The sequence below is a fragment of the Salmo salar genome, chromosome 03 (genome assembly GCF_965601325.2).
Source record: "Salmo salar chromosome 03, fSalSal1, whole genome shotgun sequence".
NCBI lineage: Eukaryota > Metazoa > Chordata > Actinopteri > Salmoniformes > Salmonidae > Salmo > Salmo salar.
The window spans coordinates 85,465,001-85,477,581 of NC_138293.1; the positions used below are offsets into that span (position 1 = coordinate 85,465,001).

A 12,581-nucleotide genomic window follows, 5' to 3' on the forward strand; every position below is an offset into this window, starting at 1 on the left:
ATCCTAGGCTAAATGTTTGGTAGATAGACGTCATGTCTTCAGTATAAGTCCCTCAGTAAACACAACCTAACATCATGTCCATTCATTGTCATGCCTTGGTTCAAACGTAGCCTGTATGTGTGAATCCTGTATTGTGTTGTAATGTGATGATGTGTGGCGTTGTGTTGTGTTGCAGACCTACCAACGCTCCTCTTGCGTCGGCTGTGTATCTGTGAGCTCTTCAGGTCTGAGTAGCCGTGCTGTTGGGAGTAGTTCTTATGATGCTTCTGCATCGGCTTGGTCTCCTCCATGACCTCATTTCCCGCACCTCGTCAAAACAGAAGGCAGCCGTGTTAATGCAATGTCTCGACACACACAAACACACACACACACAGTCGCAGACACTCATGCCCACACACACAAACACACACACAGTCGCAGAGACTCACTCATACACACGCGCGAGCACACACACACACACACACACACACACACACACACAGAGAAAGGTAGCTTACTCAACCAAGCAAGTTCACCCCAGTTTCACCACCCAAGCCTACATTAATGACACTTTACAAGCCCACAGGAGCTTCATTGGAGGTGAATTACATTGTGGTAGAAGTGGCTAGTGTGGTCCTCTCCTAAAGACTGCGTCATTTCCTCCATTGATGTTTTATGGAGCCTGCTTCTCCACAACAAACATTCCTAGTCACCGGCTTAATGAGTTAAATGAACCGCCTTTATTGGATTGGCAGACGGTTGATGATGTCATACCTCGACAGTAATCACCATCATCATCATTGTTCGGCTGCAAAACAGTCGACCACAAGCCTCCTCCAGTAGGGGTTACAGCAAACATGATATAGATAGTATGTTTCAAAGCATGCCATAGACCTTAATGTACACACTAAAGCTAAATGCTTCTAAATAATGCCAAATAGGGTTCTTTGGCTTAAAAACCTGTATGGTTCTTCAAACGGTACTACAAAGAACATTTAAGATTGATGCAGGTTCTTTATAGAACCATAGCGGATCCCTTGTTGGTGCTATATAGAACCTTTTCCTACTACAAAGAACATTTAAGATTGATGAAGGTTCTTTATAGAACCATTCTCCATAAAGGTGCTCCATAAAGGTGCTATATAGAACCTTAATAAAAGGTTCTATATAGCACCAAAAAAGGGTTCCGCTATGGTTACAAACCTTTTTGGAGCTATACAGAGCCCTTTTTAAGGTTCTTTATAGAACCTTTATGGAGAATGGTTCTATAAAGAACCTTCATCAATCTTAAATGTTCTTTGTAGTACCGTTTGAAGAACCATACATGTTGTTATTTTGGTTAGCCATATTATGTTGTTTGAATTCCATACGTGTTATTATTGTGGTAATTGACAAGTTGAATCAGGTGTGCTAGCCCTGGAACTGCTGGGACTCGCTGAGGAGAAAATTGAGAACTGAGGTAGACAACAGTTCTCAATTGACATAAGGCCATATGTGAGTCTTTCACAAGGCACCGTCACTGGCCATAGTCATATTTACAACGCAACGTTATAACATCACAGATTACATAAACTGGAATGACACTCTCACTCACGGTTATACAAAATGAGCTGTGAGCAAACCATGGCCAGAAATATTCTAATGAGCCACCACCCCTACATTTTAATTATCACTAACAGAGAAACCCTTTTCTGAACTGCAAAGAACCATCGAAGGGCTCAATGGGTTCATTGAGTCCTTATGGTTCCACATAGAACCATCACCCTTCCCAAAGAACCCTTGAGGAACCCTCTTTTTTTAGTGTGTAATTACATGCTCAGTCTTATTCACCCATTACTAAACACAGTGGGAGGAGGGGGAGACTTTCACAGAAGGAATGCAGCGGCTACAGTTGAGTCACACAGGTGGCCATCTTGTAATGTAAACCAAGGTGGTCGTTTCACAGGTGGTCATCAACCCCCATCAGCCAAGTAGTCTAGTAGTCTAATTAGTGGTTTTACATCACTATTTATAGGAAATGTTTGCTTAAATGTTGACTTTTGGCAGAAAGTGTACAATTACGTTGAGTGCAATTATGTTTAGTCATGGTGCCACAGTACAGTGCAGAACTGTTAGCTAACTGAATGCTAACAGTTTACTGTAGCTAGCTCACCTTATTACAGTCATGGTGCCACAGTACAGTGCAGGGCTGTTAGCTAACTGAACACTAACAGTTTACTGTAGCTAGCTCACCTTATTATAGTCATAGTGCCACAGTACAGTGCAGGGCTGTTAGCTAACTGAACGCTAACAGTTTACTGTAGCTAGCTCACCTTATTACAGTCATAGTGCCACAGTACAGTGCAGGGCTGTTAGCTAACTGAACACTAACAGTTTACTGTAGCTAGCTCACCTTATTACAGTCATGGTGCCACAGTACAGTGCAGGGCTGTTAGCTAACTGAATGCTAACAGTTTACTGTAGCTAGCTCACCTTATTACAGTCATAGTGCCACAGTACAGTGCAGGGCTGTTAGCTAACTGAATGCTAACAGTTTACTGTAGCTAGCTCACCTTATTACAGTCATAGTGCCACAGTACAGTGCAGGGCTGTTAGCTAACTGAATGCTAACAGTTTACTGTAGCTAGCTCACCTTATTACAGTCATAGTGCCACAGTACAGTGCAGGGCTGTTAGCTAACTGAATGCTAACAGTTTACTGTAGCTAGCTCACCTTATTACAGTCATGGTCATCTGATAATCCCAGCTTGTTTTGGTCCCCACCCAGAGTATGCACTTTATTACAGGATCTGGTGCCAAAGTAACACACACTCATGGTACAGACCGCAAACACACACACACACACACACACATGGCTGACGTGCACACACACACACACACACACACACACACACACACACACACACACACACACACACACACACACACACACACACACACACACACACACACACACACACACACACACACACACACACACACACACACACACACACACACACACACAGCAGTAAAATGATAAAGGGCTGTTCAGTGGATGCAGTATTTTCCCAGGGAACAGAGGCTGGACTGTACAGAAACTTTCTGAGACACTGTTTACAGATCAGGTGGGTCCTCTCTCTGGTAGCCCACCAGTTCAAGGGACACAACCCCATACCTGTTCACATATACTGAACACACACACACTCACACAAAACGGAAACCTAAACACACACACATCAGAACTCAACTCACTATGCTCATAACAATGTAAAGCCCAGAGTTAACCATTAGACAAAGCCTTCAGGTAAACACAAGACTTCACTTATCCAGCTCCTTTGTGCTATAGACGAGACATTTGAAAGGCTTTTCTTCTCCTGTACAAGGTCTATATAAACCTCTGTTTGCTTATTTATTTCCATCTGTATGCTGCATTTCGAGGCCTTGTCAAGCCTAAACATTGCCCAGGCAGCAGGAAGAGAGAGAGAGCAGGCCTTTGCGTCTCCCTGTCAGCTAGTCAGTCATTTACATTTGAGTCATTTAGCAGACACTCTTATTCAGAGCAACCACAGGAGCAATTAGGGTTAAATGTCTTGCTCAAGGGCACATCGACAGATTTATTTCACCTAGTCAGCTCGGGGATTTGAACCAGCTATCGTCTGCTTATAACAGCTAGGGTACCTACCGTCCCAGTCAGACAGCTGTGACCCAGAAAAGATTTCCCTCCCTAGAGGAAGTGATTAGTGTTTACCTGCTCTGCTTGGGAGCCCTGTCTCCCTGCCGTTTAGCTCAACACAAAACCTATAGGTATCACTGTGTTAAGTAGGCTCATGTACACTAAGGCACTCAAACACACACGCACGCACACACGGACACACACACATATGTACTCAATCAGACACACAAACATGCACGCATGGACACGCAGGTCGTGCAAGCACACATTCAGACACGCACACTAACACACACACACTCTGTCCTGTCTGTCCTCCTGTCAGTGAAACAGGTTGTGACAGCTGCCTGATGTCTCCACCTAACAACCTTTTAACGCTTAGGGTCACTGACAGAACTCCCAGCCTGCTTCTCTTTCTGTCTCTCTCTCACTCGCCCCTTAACCTTTCTCCGTTTACCCTTCTCTCTTCCTCCATCCCTCTTTCTCTTGCTCTCCCTTTCTTTATCTCTCTCTACCTTCCCCGTCTCTCTCAATCCCAGGCAGGCAGGGAGGGAGGGAGTGAGTGAAGGAGAGGGGGAGGCAGGCAGGTTGGGAGGGAGGAAATGAAGGATAGAGGGAGGCAGGCAGGCAAGGAGGGAGAGAAGGAGAGGGGGAGGCAGGCAGGCAGGCAGGCAGGCAGGCAGGCAGGCAGGCAGGCAGGCAGGCAGGCAGGGAGGGAGGGAGGGAGGGAGGGAGGGAGGGAGGGGAGGGAGGGAGGGAGGGAGGGAGGGAGGGAGGGAGGGAGGGAGGGAGGGAGGGAGGGAGGGAGGGAGGGAGGGAGGGAGGGAGGGAGGGAGGGAGGGAGGGAGGGCGGGCAATGGACACCGGGAGGAGACAGGCCATGTCAGAGCGGATGGAGAGAGAAAAGGAGACGCCATATAAAGGAGTCCTTTATGGACTGACTACTGCTTTTTCAGCATCACAAAAGACCTTTCTGTTGTTTTCCTTTCTACATGAAGAAAGCAGGCTGGGAGAGAAAGAGAGAGGGAGGGGGAAGGGAGGGAGATGGATAGACATAGTGATTAGAGCGAGAGAGGGAGAAGGATAGACAGAGCGGGGGAGAAGAGAGAAAGAGATATGGATAGACAGAGAGAGAGGCAAGCATGAAGACACAGAAACAGACTGAATGAGCAAGAGGGAGAAAGAAAAAAGAAAGGAGAGTGAGAGGAAGAGAAAGACAGTAAACAAGACAGACAGAGAAAGATATAATTCTACCTCTGTAGGGAGCCCCCCTCCTCCTCTCCCCTGTCTACTCCAGGTAAGGTTGAGGTAAAGGCTTGTAGGTAATGACACGCCTGCTGCCTGCAGCAGCTTCCTCAGTCTCCAGCCATGAATCACACTGCCTCTGATGACTCCTAAATTACTCCCTCTATTAGCTAGATCTCTCTCTCTCTCTCTCTCTCTCTCTCTCTCTCTCTCTCCCCCCCCTTTCACTGTCAGTATGCTACCTTCTGACACAACACTTCTGGACCCGTTTTCATAAAGTATCTCAGAGTAGGAGTGCTGATCTAGGATCAGTGTTGCCTTTCCTACAGTGAGACATCTTATGAATACAGGACCTGGTACTGGAGAAATGGAAATGGTTCTTCCAGTGAGAGAGTGTATCAGCCCACTGAGCATAGACGTCTGTTCAATGTCTAGTTTTAATTTACATTGGGTTGAGTTGACAACTAATGTGAATTCAATGTAAAATCAACCCCTAAAAAATCACCTCATTGGATTTAGATTAAAAGTTAGGTGGAAAAAATACAACATTTCCTTACGTTGATAACTTTTTTTAAATACAACCAGATTTCCACGTTGATTCAACATCATTACATGACATTTTTGAGTTGAAATGAAGTAGAAACAACGTTGATTCAACCAGTTTCCCCCAGTGGTGAATCTGGCGTGAATCTGGGGCATCGGAGTAGGAATGCTGATCTAGAATCAGGTCCCCCATGTCCATATAATCTTATTAAAAGGCAAAGGCTGATCCTAGATCAGAACTCTGAGAAGCTTTGAGAATACAGGCCCTGAACTGTTGCAAACTGTAGATAAACAGGCAGAGCAGGGCTGCAGGTTCAGGTGGTTGTTGCACAACCTTTTCCCTGTAGAGTGAAGTGCAGCCAGGAATACAGGCTGCAGATACTCCACCTCTCCACCTCAGGCCTCATGTCAAGAGTCAGGTTCCCCTTTCTGTCAGTCCTTCAGTATAGACAGATAAGAACAGAACAGACCAAGAGGCTGGGGAAGATGAGAGGAGAGGGGGAGAGGAGACTGGCTCCAGGGGGGAGAGACTTCAGCAGGTCATCTCAGATGTCACCCTGTCTGAAGAGACCATCGCCTTGCTGACTGCTCTTCACTGACTCCCTGACATACACACACAAGTGCATACACGCCGAAACACATGCACGTGCATGTTCACACACACACACACACACACACACACACACACACACACACACACACACACACACACCCACACACAATCACCCTCCCGTCCACCATGGACCTCCTACATGCCCCTGAGGCTGCTCTCAACACTGCAGACTATCGACACGGCAGACTCTCGACACTACAGAATCTCGACACTGCAGAATCTCGACACTGCAGAATCTCGACACTGCAGACTCTCATCACTGCAGACTCTCATCACTGCAGACTCTCATCACTGCACAGACCCATATAAAACACAGGCCAAGACCAGATAAGCCCTGAAAGTCTCCTTCTAAATGACACTGACACATCCCTCCCTTCTTCCCAGGGCTCAACACAGTTGAAGAGGGTGAGAACTCCTATCTGTCTACAAGGTATAAGAGTTCAACAAGTGGCTAGGGTTTAAGGGTTTAGGATCCAATGGTTGCAACATATGCCATGGGACAAACAGACATAGATAACTGACAGTTATCTCTCTCTTTCTCCCTCTCCCTCTCCAGTGCTTTCATAATGTAGGCCTGCTATATTCCACATGTGCTGTGTTTGTGTGTTGTGATAATCTAATGAAATGTTATTGCTATGTTGATCTGATAGGAGACGCAAGACAAGTTTAACCATTGGTGATTCAATAGAGTTAACTGAATTGGCAATAGGAAATGTGGATAAAACAAACAGACAACATCAGTAATAACATACATGATAAATGATAAAATGACGTAGGCCTATATCTGTACCCCAACATAGGTGTGAGTGATGTAATGAACCCTGTATATAAGTCAAACCAAAGAAAAGCCCATTCATTGGCTATGTAATTAGTGAATAGGAGCAAATGTTTCTTGAACCAATAGTACCAACATGAACCATATGGCTAATAGAAATCATAGTTGGCATATGAGGTAGACCTTCCATTACCAACACAGGTGTTTAACGCCAATTATAGAATTATCCATTTCCATCCACAAGACAGACTTGGGGAAAGCCCAGATTTAATATTGGTCGGGTGGCCTGTGTAAATAGAGGTTCATGTGAACGCAAACAGCTTGTGCCAGCGCACCCTTCTAACCGAGTCTCCCCTTCAAAAGAGCCAGAGACAGACAGCTATATTGCTTTAGGACAAGAGACAACCACCTCCAAGGAACATGACTGCGGCAGAAAAGCTGTGCTCGCTGCACCCTGTGCGCCGCATGCCTATCCGTTTACAGCCACCGTCCAACACGCCGCATGTCCCTATCCGTTTACAGCCACAGCTGTGGCACCCTGAGTGCCATCAAGCCAGCATATTGCGGGTGACAACTGCTAAATAGAATCCGGCAAAATAAATACCGCGGTGAAAGTCCAGAGTAGGACGCGTCTTATCTCGCGCTGGTGTTTTCTTTATCAGTTCCCAAGTAGGATGCATCACTTTCTGTTCCAGAAAACCTGGCCTTCCCTCCTCCCTCACTTCTCCCTGGCCTCGACTACAAATCCGGGAACATTTCCTCCACGAGACACTTGCCTAAACACGCTCCCGTGTCGTTGTTGTTTGTTTGTTTGTCTGTTTTCAATGAGCTAATTAAAAAGACCCAAATTACTACATATAATCCCCGCCAAATGTCTTCGGGTCGGGCAGCGGGGCACAGAGCCTTTTACGCGCTCGGCGCCGAGAGCAGCTTGACCAGTCCATTCATTTCATAGCAACAGTTGTTGGAGAAGCATGCTGACTGGCTGCTGAGATCCCAAGGTAAGTCTGATACGGAGAGTCCCACAGGCTCCAGCAACTTCCACTCAGTGAAACAAGAGAATAAGTAAAACATGCATTTGCTGGTGCTGAATCAGTAACACTATCCAATCGGGTATGCCCAAATAATGCATGCTGCGTCTTTGCGACCAGAGATTCGGTATCATCGTTCATTCCCCTAGTCAATTTTATGACACCGTTCTAAGTGACTTATAAATACAACTAAACACCTTTATGGTATCGCCCAGTGCGACAGACTGGGGTTCGAGCAAAGTTCAGTGGAATGGAATCACAGTTCGTGTGCGTGACAATATCAAGAGACAGAATTTACCTACGGGGACGTCTATCTCGGAGTCCAATAGCCGCTGGAGGTCGCTGATGCTGTGGATTTCGCTGTGAGACAGTCTCTCTATCAACTCCTGCGGGACTTCCTACACACACACACACACACACACACACAATCAAGACAAAACGATTACAATGAAGATTAAAGACACACATAGACTGTAAAAGAACGCATACATTGCGTCATTATCTATTATTGTCTTATTAATTCTGGTCAATGGAGAGGAAAAATGACGCTACGGTGTGCCCATTACAGCATGCATGTTCGGCTCTCTTGAGTCTTGTTCACAGGCCGTCCGCTACACTTGCACTTGTGACTTGTTGCGGATACTAGGTTTCTCTCTCAAGCTGGAAGGAGTGTTCGGCCTCACAGCGACAGAGCCTAGGCTATTTATATATCCCAAGTACGGTTCCCATGAAAGCGTTTGGCTGGCTCAACCATAACGTTGTCACAGTTGGCTCACGCATAACCAGATTTGGAACGACCGTCAAAAATAAGTCAAATATGTTTCTTGGTGCAGTTACAAGGCTGTTTCTAAAAGCGTTCCATGCAATGCATTCATATGGCAAGTGGGGTGGTGCTGATATTGCTAGACATTTGTGTCGCCTTAGGGCTACAAGTTTGCTTCTTGTTTGTTCGTTTTTTTGCCGATTAAATAGCAAAGAATATCCAATAGGCTTTTATGACTTAATATGCACAAAGTCAGCACAAAATGGTTGCGGAACAACATTTTAAATATAAATAAAAATAGGCCTAATGTGTTTGCAAAATCTAAATAACGTGTATCCAAAATAGCCTAGGTCTATGCACAATAAGTACCTTATTACTAAATTGTTAAGTCTATAAATACTTGTGTCCCACAGCTTGTAAAACAACATGTAACAATGTCGACTGCTGTGCAGCAAAGCCCCTTCTCCAGAACAAATGCGCGCTAAGGACAGCACCCGGACCCGAAGTCCCTAGACTCCCCTCTACCCATTCGCCCCCACACTCAACCCCCTCAACCCCGCAAAACGACCCCCCGCGCCAGCAAGAGTGTGACAGCGAGAGAGAGAGGCATGCACTGTGCCTTACTATGGCTGGTCTTATTCAAACCCTAGAAAGTGTTTGCGAAAAACCCTTATGTCTTTCATACCTCAGCAACAGCATTCAGCAGGTACGACGTACAGAGCAGGAAGTAGCAAAGTACGGGTCTCATCTCCCTTTAATTCCGATTTCCCCCAAAACAAGAAAACGTCTCCTGCTGTAGGAGCCGCAAAGTCGCTCCTGCCCGCGGATGATCAAGAACCATCCCTTGGGGAGAGGAACATGTGAGTAGTCCCGTTCAGTCGCCCGCGGTACAACTCCTAAACACTTGTTTGGGGAACTCTGCGGATATCTGAAGTGCTTTGAAGTAGAGTAGTTGACTGCAATGTAATTCACATTCGTGCGCGTCCGCCACTCCGAGCCCTCTCTCCGTGACAGAAGTAGAGCAGACAAAAGTGCATGGCTGGCTCCTTAGACCAGTTGAGCAGTAAGGCAATCCCAACAGAAGACCTTGACAATCATTGCACTTGTTATCGACCCCCCAAGAACGAATAACTTGTTAAGTCTTCTTCAGAGGTTGGAAAACATGTGTAACAGTTTCCCTTGTTCTCAAATATTTCGAGTTCTATACCCAAATATTATTATTTATACGATGAACATGAAAGACCATGACATTTTTCAACAACAAAAAGTGCGTCTTTTTAAAATAGTACAATCCCAGGTTTAAGTCCCGTAATGAAAACCAAAAATAGAGCAGCGGAAATAGCTCTATAAAAAGTTGTCCGTGTGTTCTATCCAGTGAGTGCTTAGCTTGCAGTGTGGAATAGAGAGCTCGACAGGTCCGTCTCTGTGTTGGACTCTGGAGTGAATAAAGTCTCGAGCGCACCGGAGCCGCTGAATATAGTGAGCCTGAGCTGTGGGAGTTGGGTGAGCCGCGTGCCTGATGCGCCTCCCCTCGCGCTCCGGTGGTGCTCTCCCATCAATTCACCAGGCCTGGGAGCTGGTTGGTTGGCGGATGATTTAAAAACATATCCTCCTCTACCTCCAACCACTACCCCAACCCATGACGTCACCTACAAAAAACACGCGTAGGCTATTGATTTAGCTACATATTAACAAACTACATCTAAAATAAAGATTTGAACATAATAACAAGATATATATTTAATGATGATGAAGATGATAAAGCCCATGCCTTTGACCATCACCAATCTTCCTTGATACACAGAGAGTAACCAACTGTTACAACACCTCTTAACAGTATCATGCATGAGTGATCCATTTAACAAACTTGTATCCAAGCCTATGTCACCCAAATCATCAAAATCAAATGTTATTTGTCACATGCTTAGTAAACAACAGGTGTAGGCTTAATAAGAATAGCAAAAATCACTGAAGCTGGAGACTCATATCTCCCTCTCTAACTTTAAGCACCAGCTGTCAGAGCAGCTCACAGATCACTGCACCTGTACATAGCCCATCTGTAAATAGCCCATCCAACTACCTCATCCCCATACTGTTATTTATTTTGCTCCTTTGCACCCCAGTATCTCCACTTGCACATTCATCTTCTGCACATCTATCAGTCCAGTGTTTAATTGCTAAATTGTAATTATTTTGCCACTATGGCCTATTTATTGCCTTACCTCCCTTATCTTACCTCATTTGCACACACTGTATATAGACTTTTATATTGTGTTATTAACTGTGTGTTTGTTTATTCCATGTGTAACTCTGTGTTGTTGTTTGAGTCGCACAGCTTTGCTTTATCTTGGCCAGGTCGCAGTTGTAAATGAGAACTTGTTCTCAACTAGCCTACATGGTTAAATAAAGGTGAAATAAATAAAATAAAAATAATAATGTCCATTAGCGCGAGTAAGACCATCAGTGTAAAGGCCCAGTGCAGTTACAAACAACATTTCCTGTGTTTTATTGTCATGTCCTGACCAGTAATAGAGGTTATTTGTTATTGTAGTTTGGTCAGGACGTGGCAGGGGGTATTTGTTTTATGTGGTTCGGGGTGGTTGTGTGTTTAGTGGTGTGTTTAATTTATTATTCCGGGTTTTGGGCACTGGTCTATGTTAATGTAATTCTATGTTTAGTCTAGTTCTTTGTATTTCTATGTTTAGTTAATTGGGGATTGGACTCTCAATTGGAGGCAGGTGTTTTCTAGTTGCCTCTGATTGAGGGTCCTATATATAGGTATGTGTTTGTTTTAGTGTTTTGTGGGAGATTGTGCTGTGTATAGCTCTGTGCCTTACCGGCCTGTTATTTGTCGTTGTGTTTTTTTTGTGTACGTATTTATTTTGGTTTACCTTCTTTGTCCTTTTAAATAAAAAGAAGATGAGTGCACAACGGATAAATTATATGGACTATCAGGGGAATTGGACATGGGAGGAAATTCTGGACGGGGCTGGACCTTGGCATCAGGCTGGGGAATACCGTCGCCCACTGGAGGAGATAGAGGCAGCCAAGGCAGCGCGGCGCCGGTATGAGGCATTGTACGCGCCGAAGGGGAAGCACGAGAGGCACCCCCAATAATTTTTTGGGGGGGGCACACTGGTAGTTTGGCTGGGCCAGGCAGCAGACCTAAGCCAGCTCCCTGTGCTTTTTATGGGAAGCTGGTGGAGAAGAGAACGCTGGAGTATGCGGAAGTGCGCACGATCTCGCCCATACGCACTATAATGGTTTTCTTTTAGATAAGTAGTCAGGCGCAGGACACAGGGATCAATGTAAACAAACGTGTTTACTTGAAAAATCAATAAATCCTCTCATCGGAAAATACATAGTGCGGAGAAACACCTCCAACCACACAAAACAGGAAACAATCACCGACAAGACAAACAGGAAATGCAGAGGTTTAAATAATGAACATAATTTGGGAAAATCAAAAACAGGTGTACACAATAAAGACAAAACCAAACAAACAGTGAAACATCGATCGGTGGCAACTAGTAAGCCGGTGACGTCGACCGCCGAACGCCGCCCGAACAAGGAGAGGGGCCGACTTCGGCGGGAGTCGTGACAGTACCCCCCTCCTGATGCGCGGCTCCAGCAGCGCGCCGACACTGGCCTCGGGGACGACCCGGAAGACGGGGAGCAGGGCGATCCGGACGGAAGCGGTGAAAATCCTGGATTAATGATGGGTCCAGGATGTCCTCTGCCGGTACCCAGCTTCGCTCCTCCGGGCCGTACCCCTCCCACTCCACGAGGTACTGAAGGCCCCTCGCCCGACGTCTAGAGTCCATAAGGGCTCGTACTGTATACGCCGGGGCCGCCTCGATGTCCAGAGGGGGCGGAGGAACCTCCCGCACCTCCAACTGCTGGAGTGGACCAGCCACCACCGGCCTGAGGAGAGACACATGGAACGAGGGGTTAATATGATAATCAGGGGGGAGTTGTAAC

At 45.9% G+C, this 12,581-nt stretch overlaps 1 protein-coding gene across 4 annotated transcripts in view; it reads right to left on the minus strand.

The window, feature by feature from the left end:
• Positions 1-10,065, minus strand: part of LOC123723765 (platelet-derived growth factor subunit A) — a 30,330-nt gene extending 20,265 nt beyond the window's left edge. Inside the window, exons 1-3 of one of the 4 annotated variants that reach the window (XR_006769256.2) lie at positions 9,286-10,063; positions 8,136-8,235; positions 182-307 (exon numbers count right to left, since the gene is read on the minus strand). Coding sequence is in view for 2 of the 4 variants with exons in the window: in XM_045715629.2 (XP_045571585.1) it covers positions 182-307; positions 8,136-8,235; positions 9,286-9,348 (289 nt within the window). In the remaining 2 variants the exon portion in view is untranslated. Of the gene's footprint in view, positions 1-181; positions 308-8,135; positions 8,236-9,285 lie in introns of all 4 variants that reach the window. The other 3 variants (XR_006769257.2, XM_045715629.2, XM_045715630.2) reach the window with 3 other exon arrangements.
• Between the last annotated feature and the right edge of the window lie 2,516 nt (positions 10,066-12,581).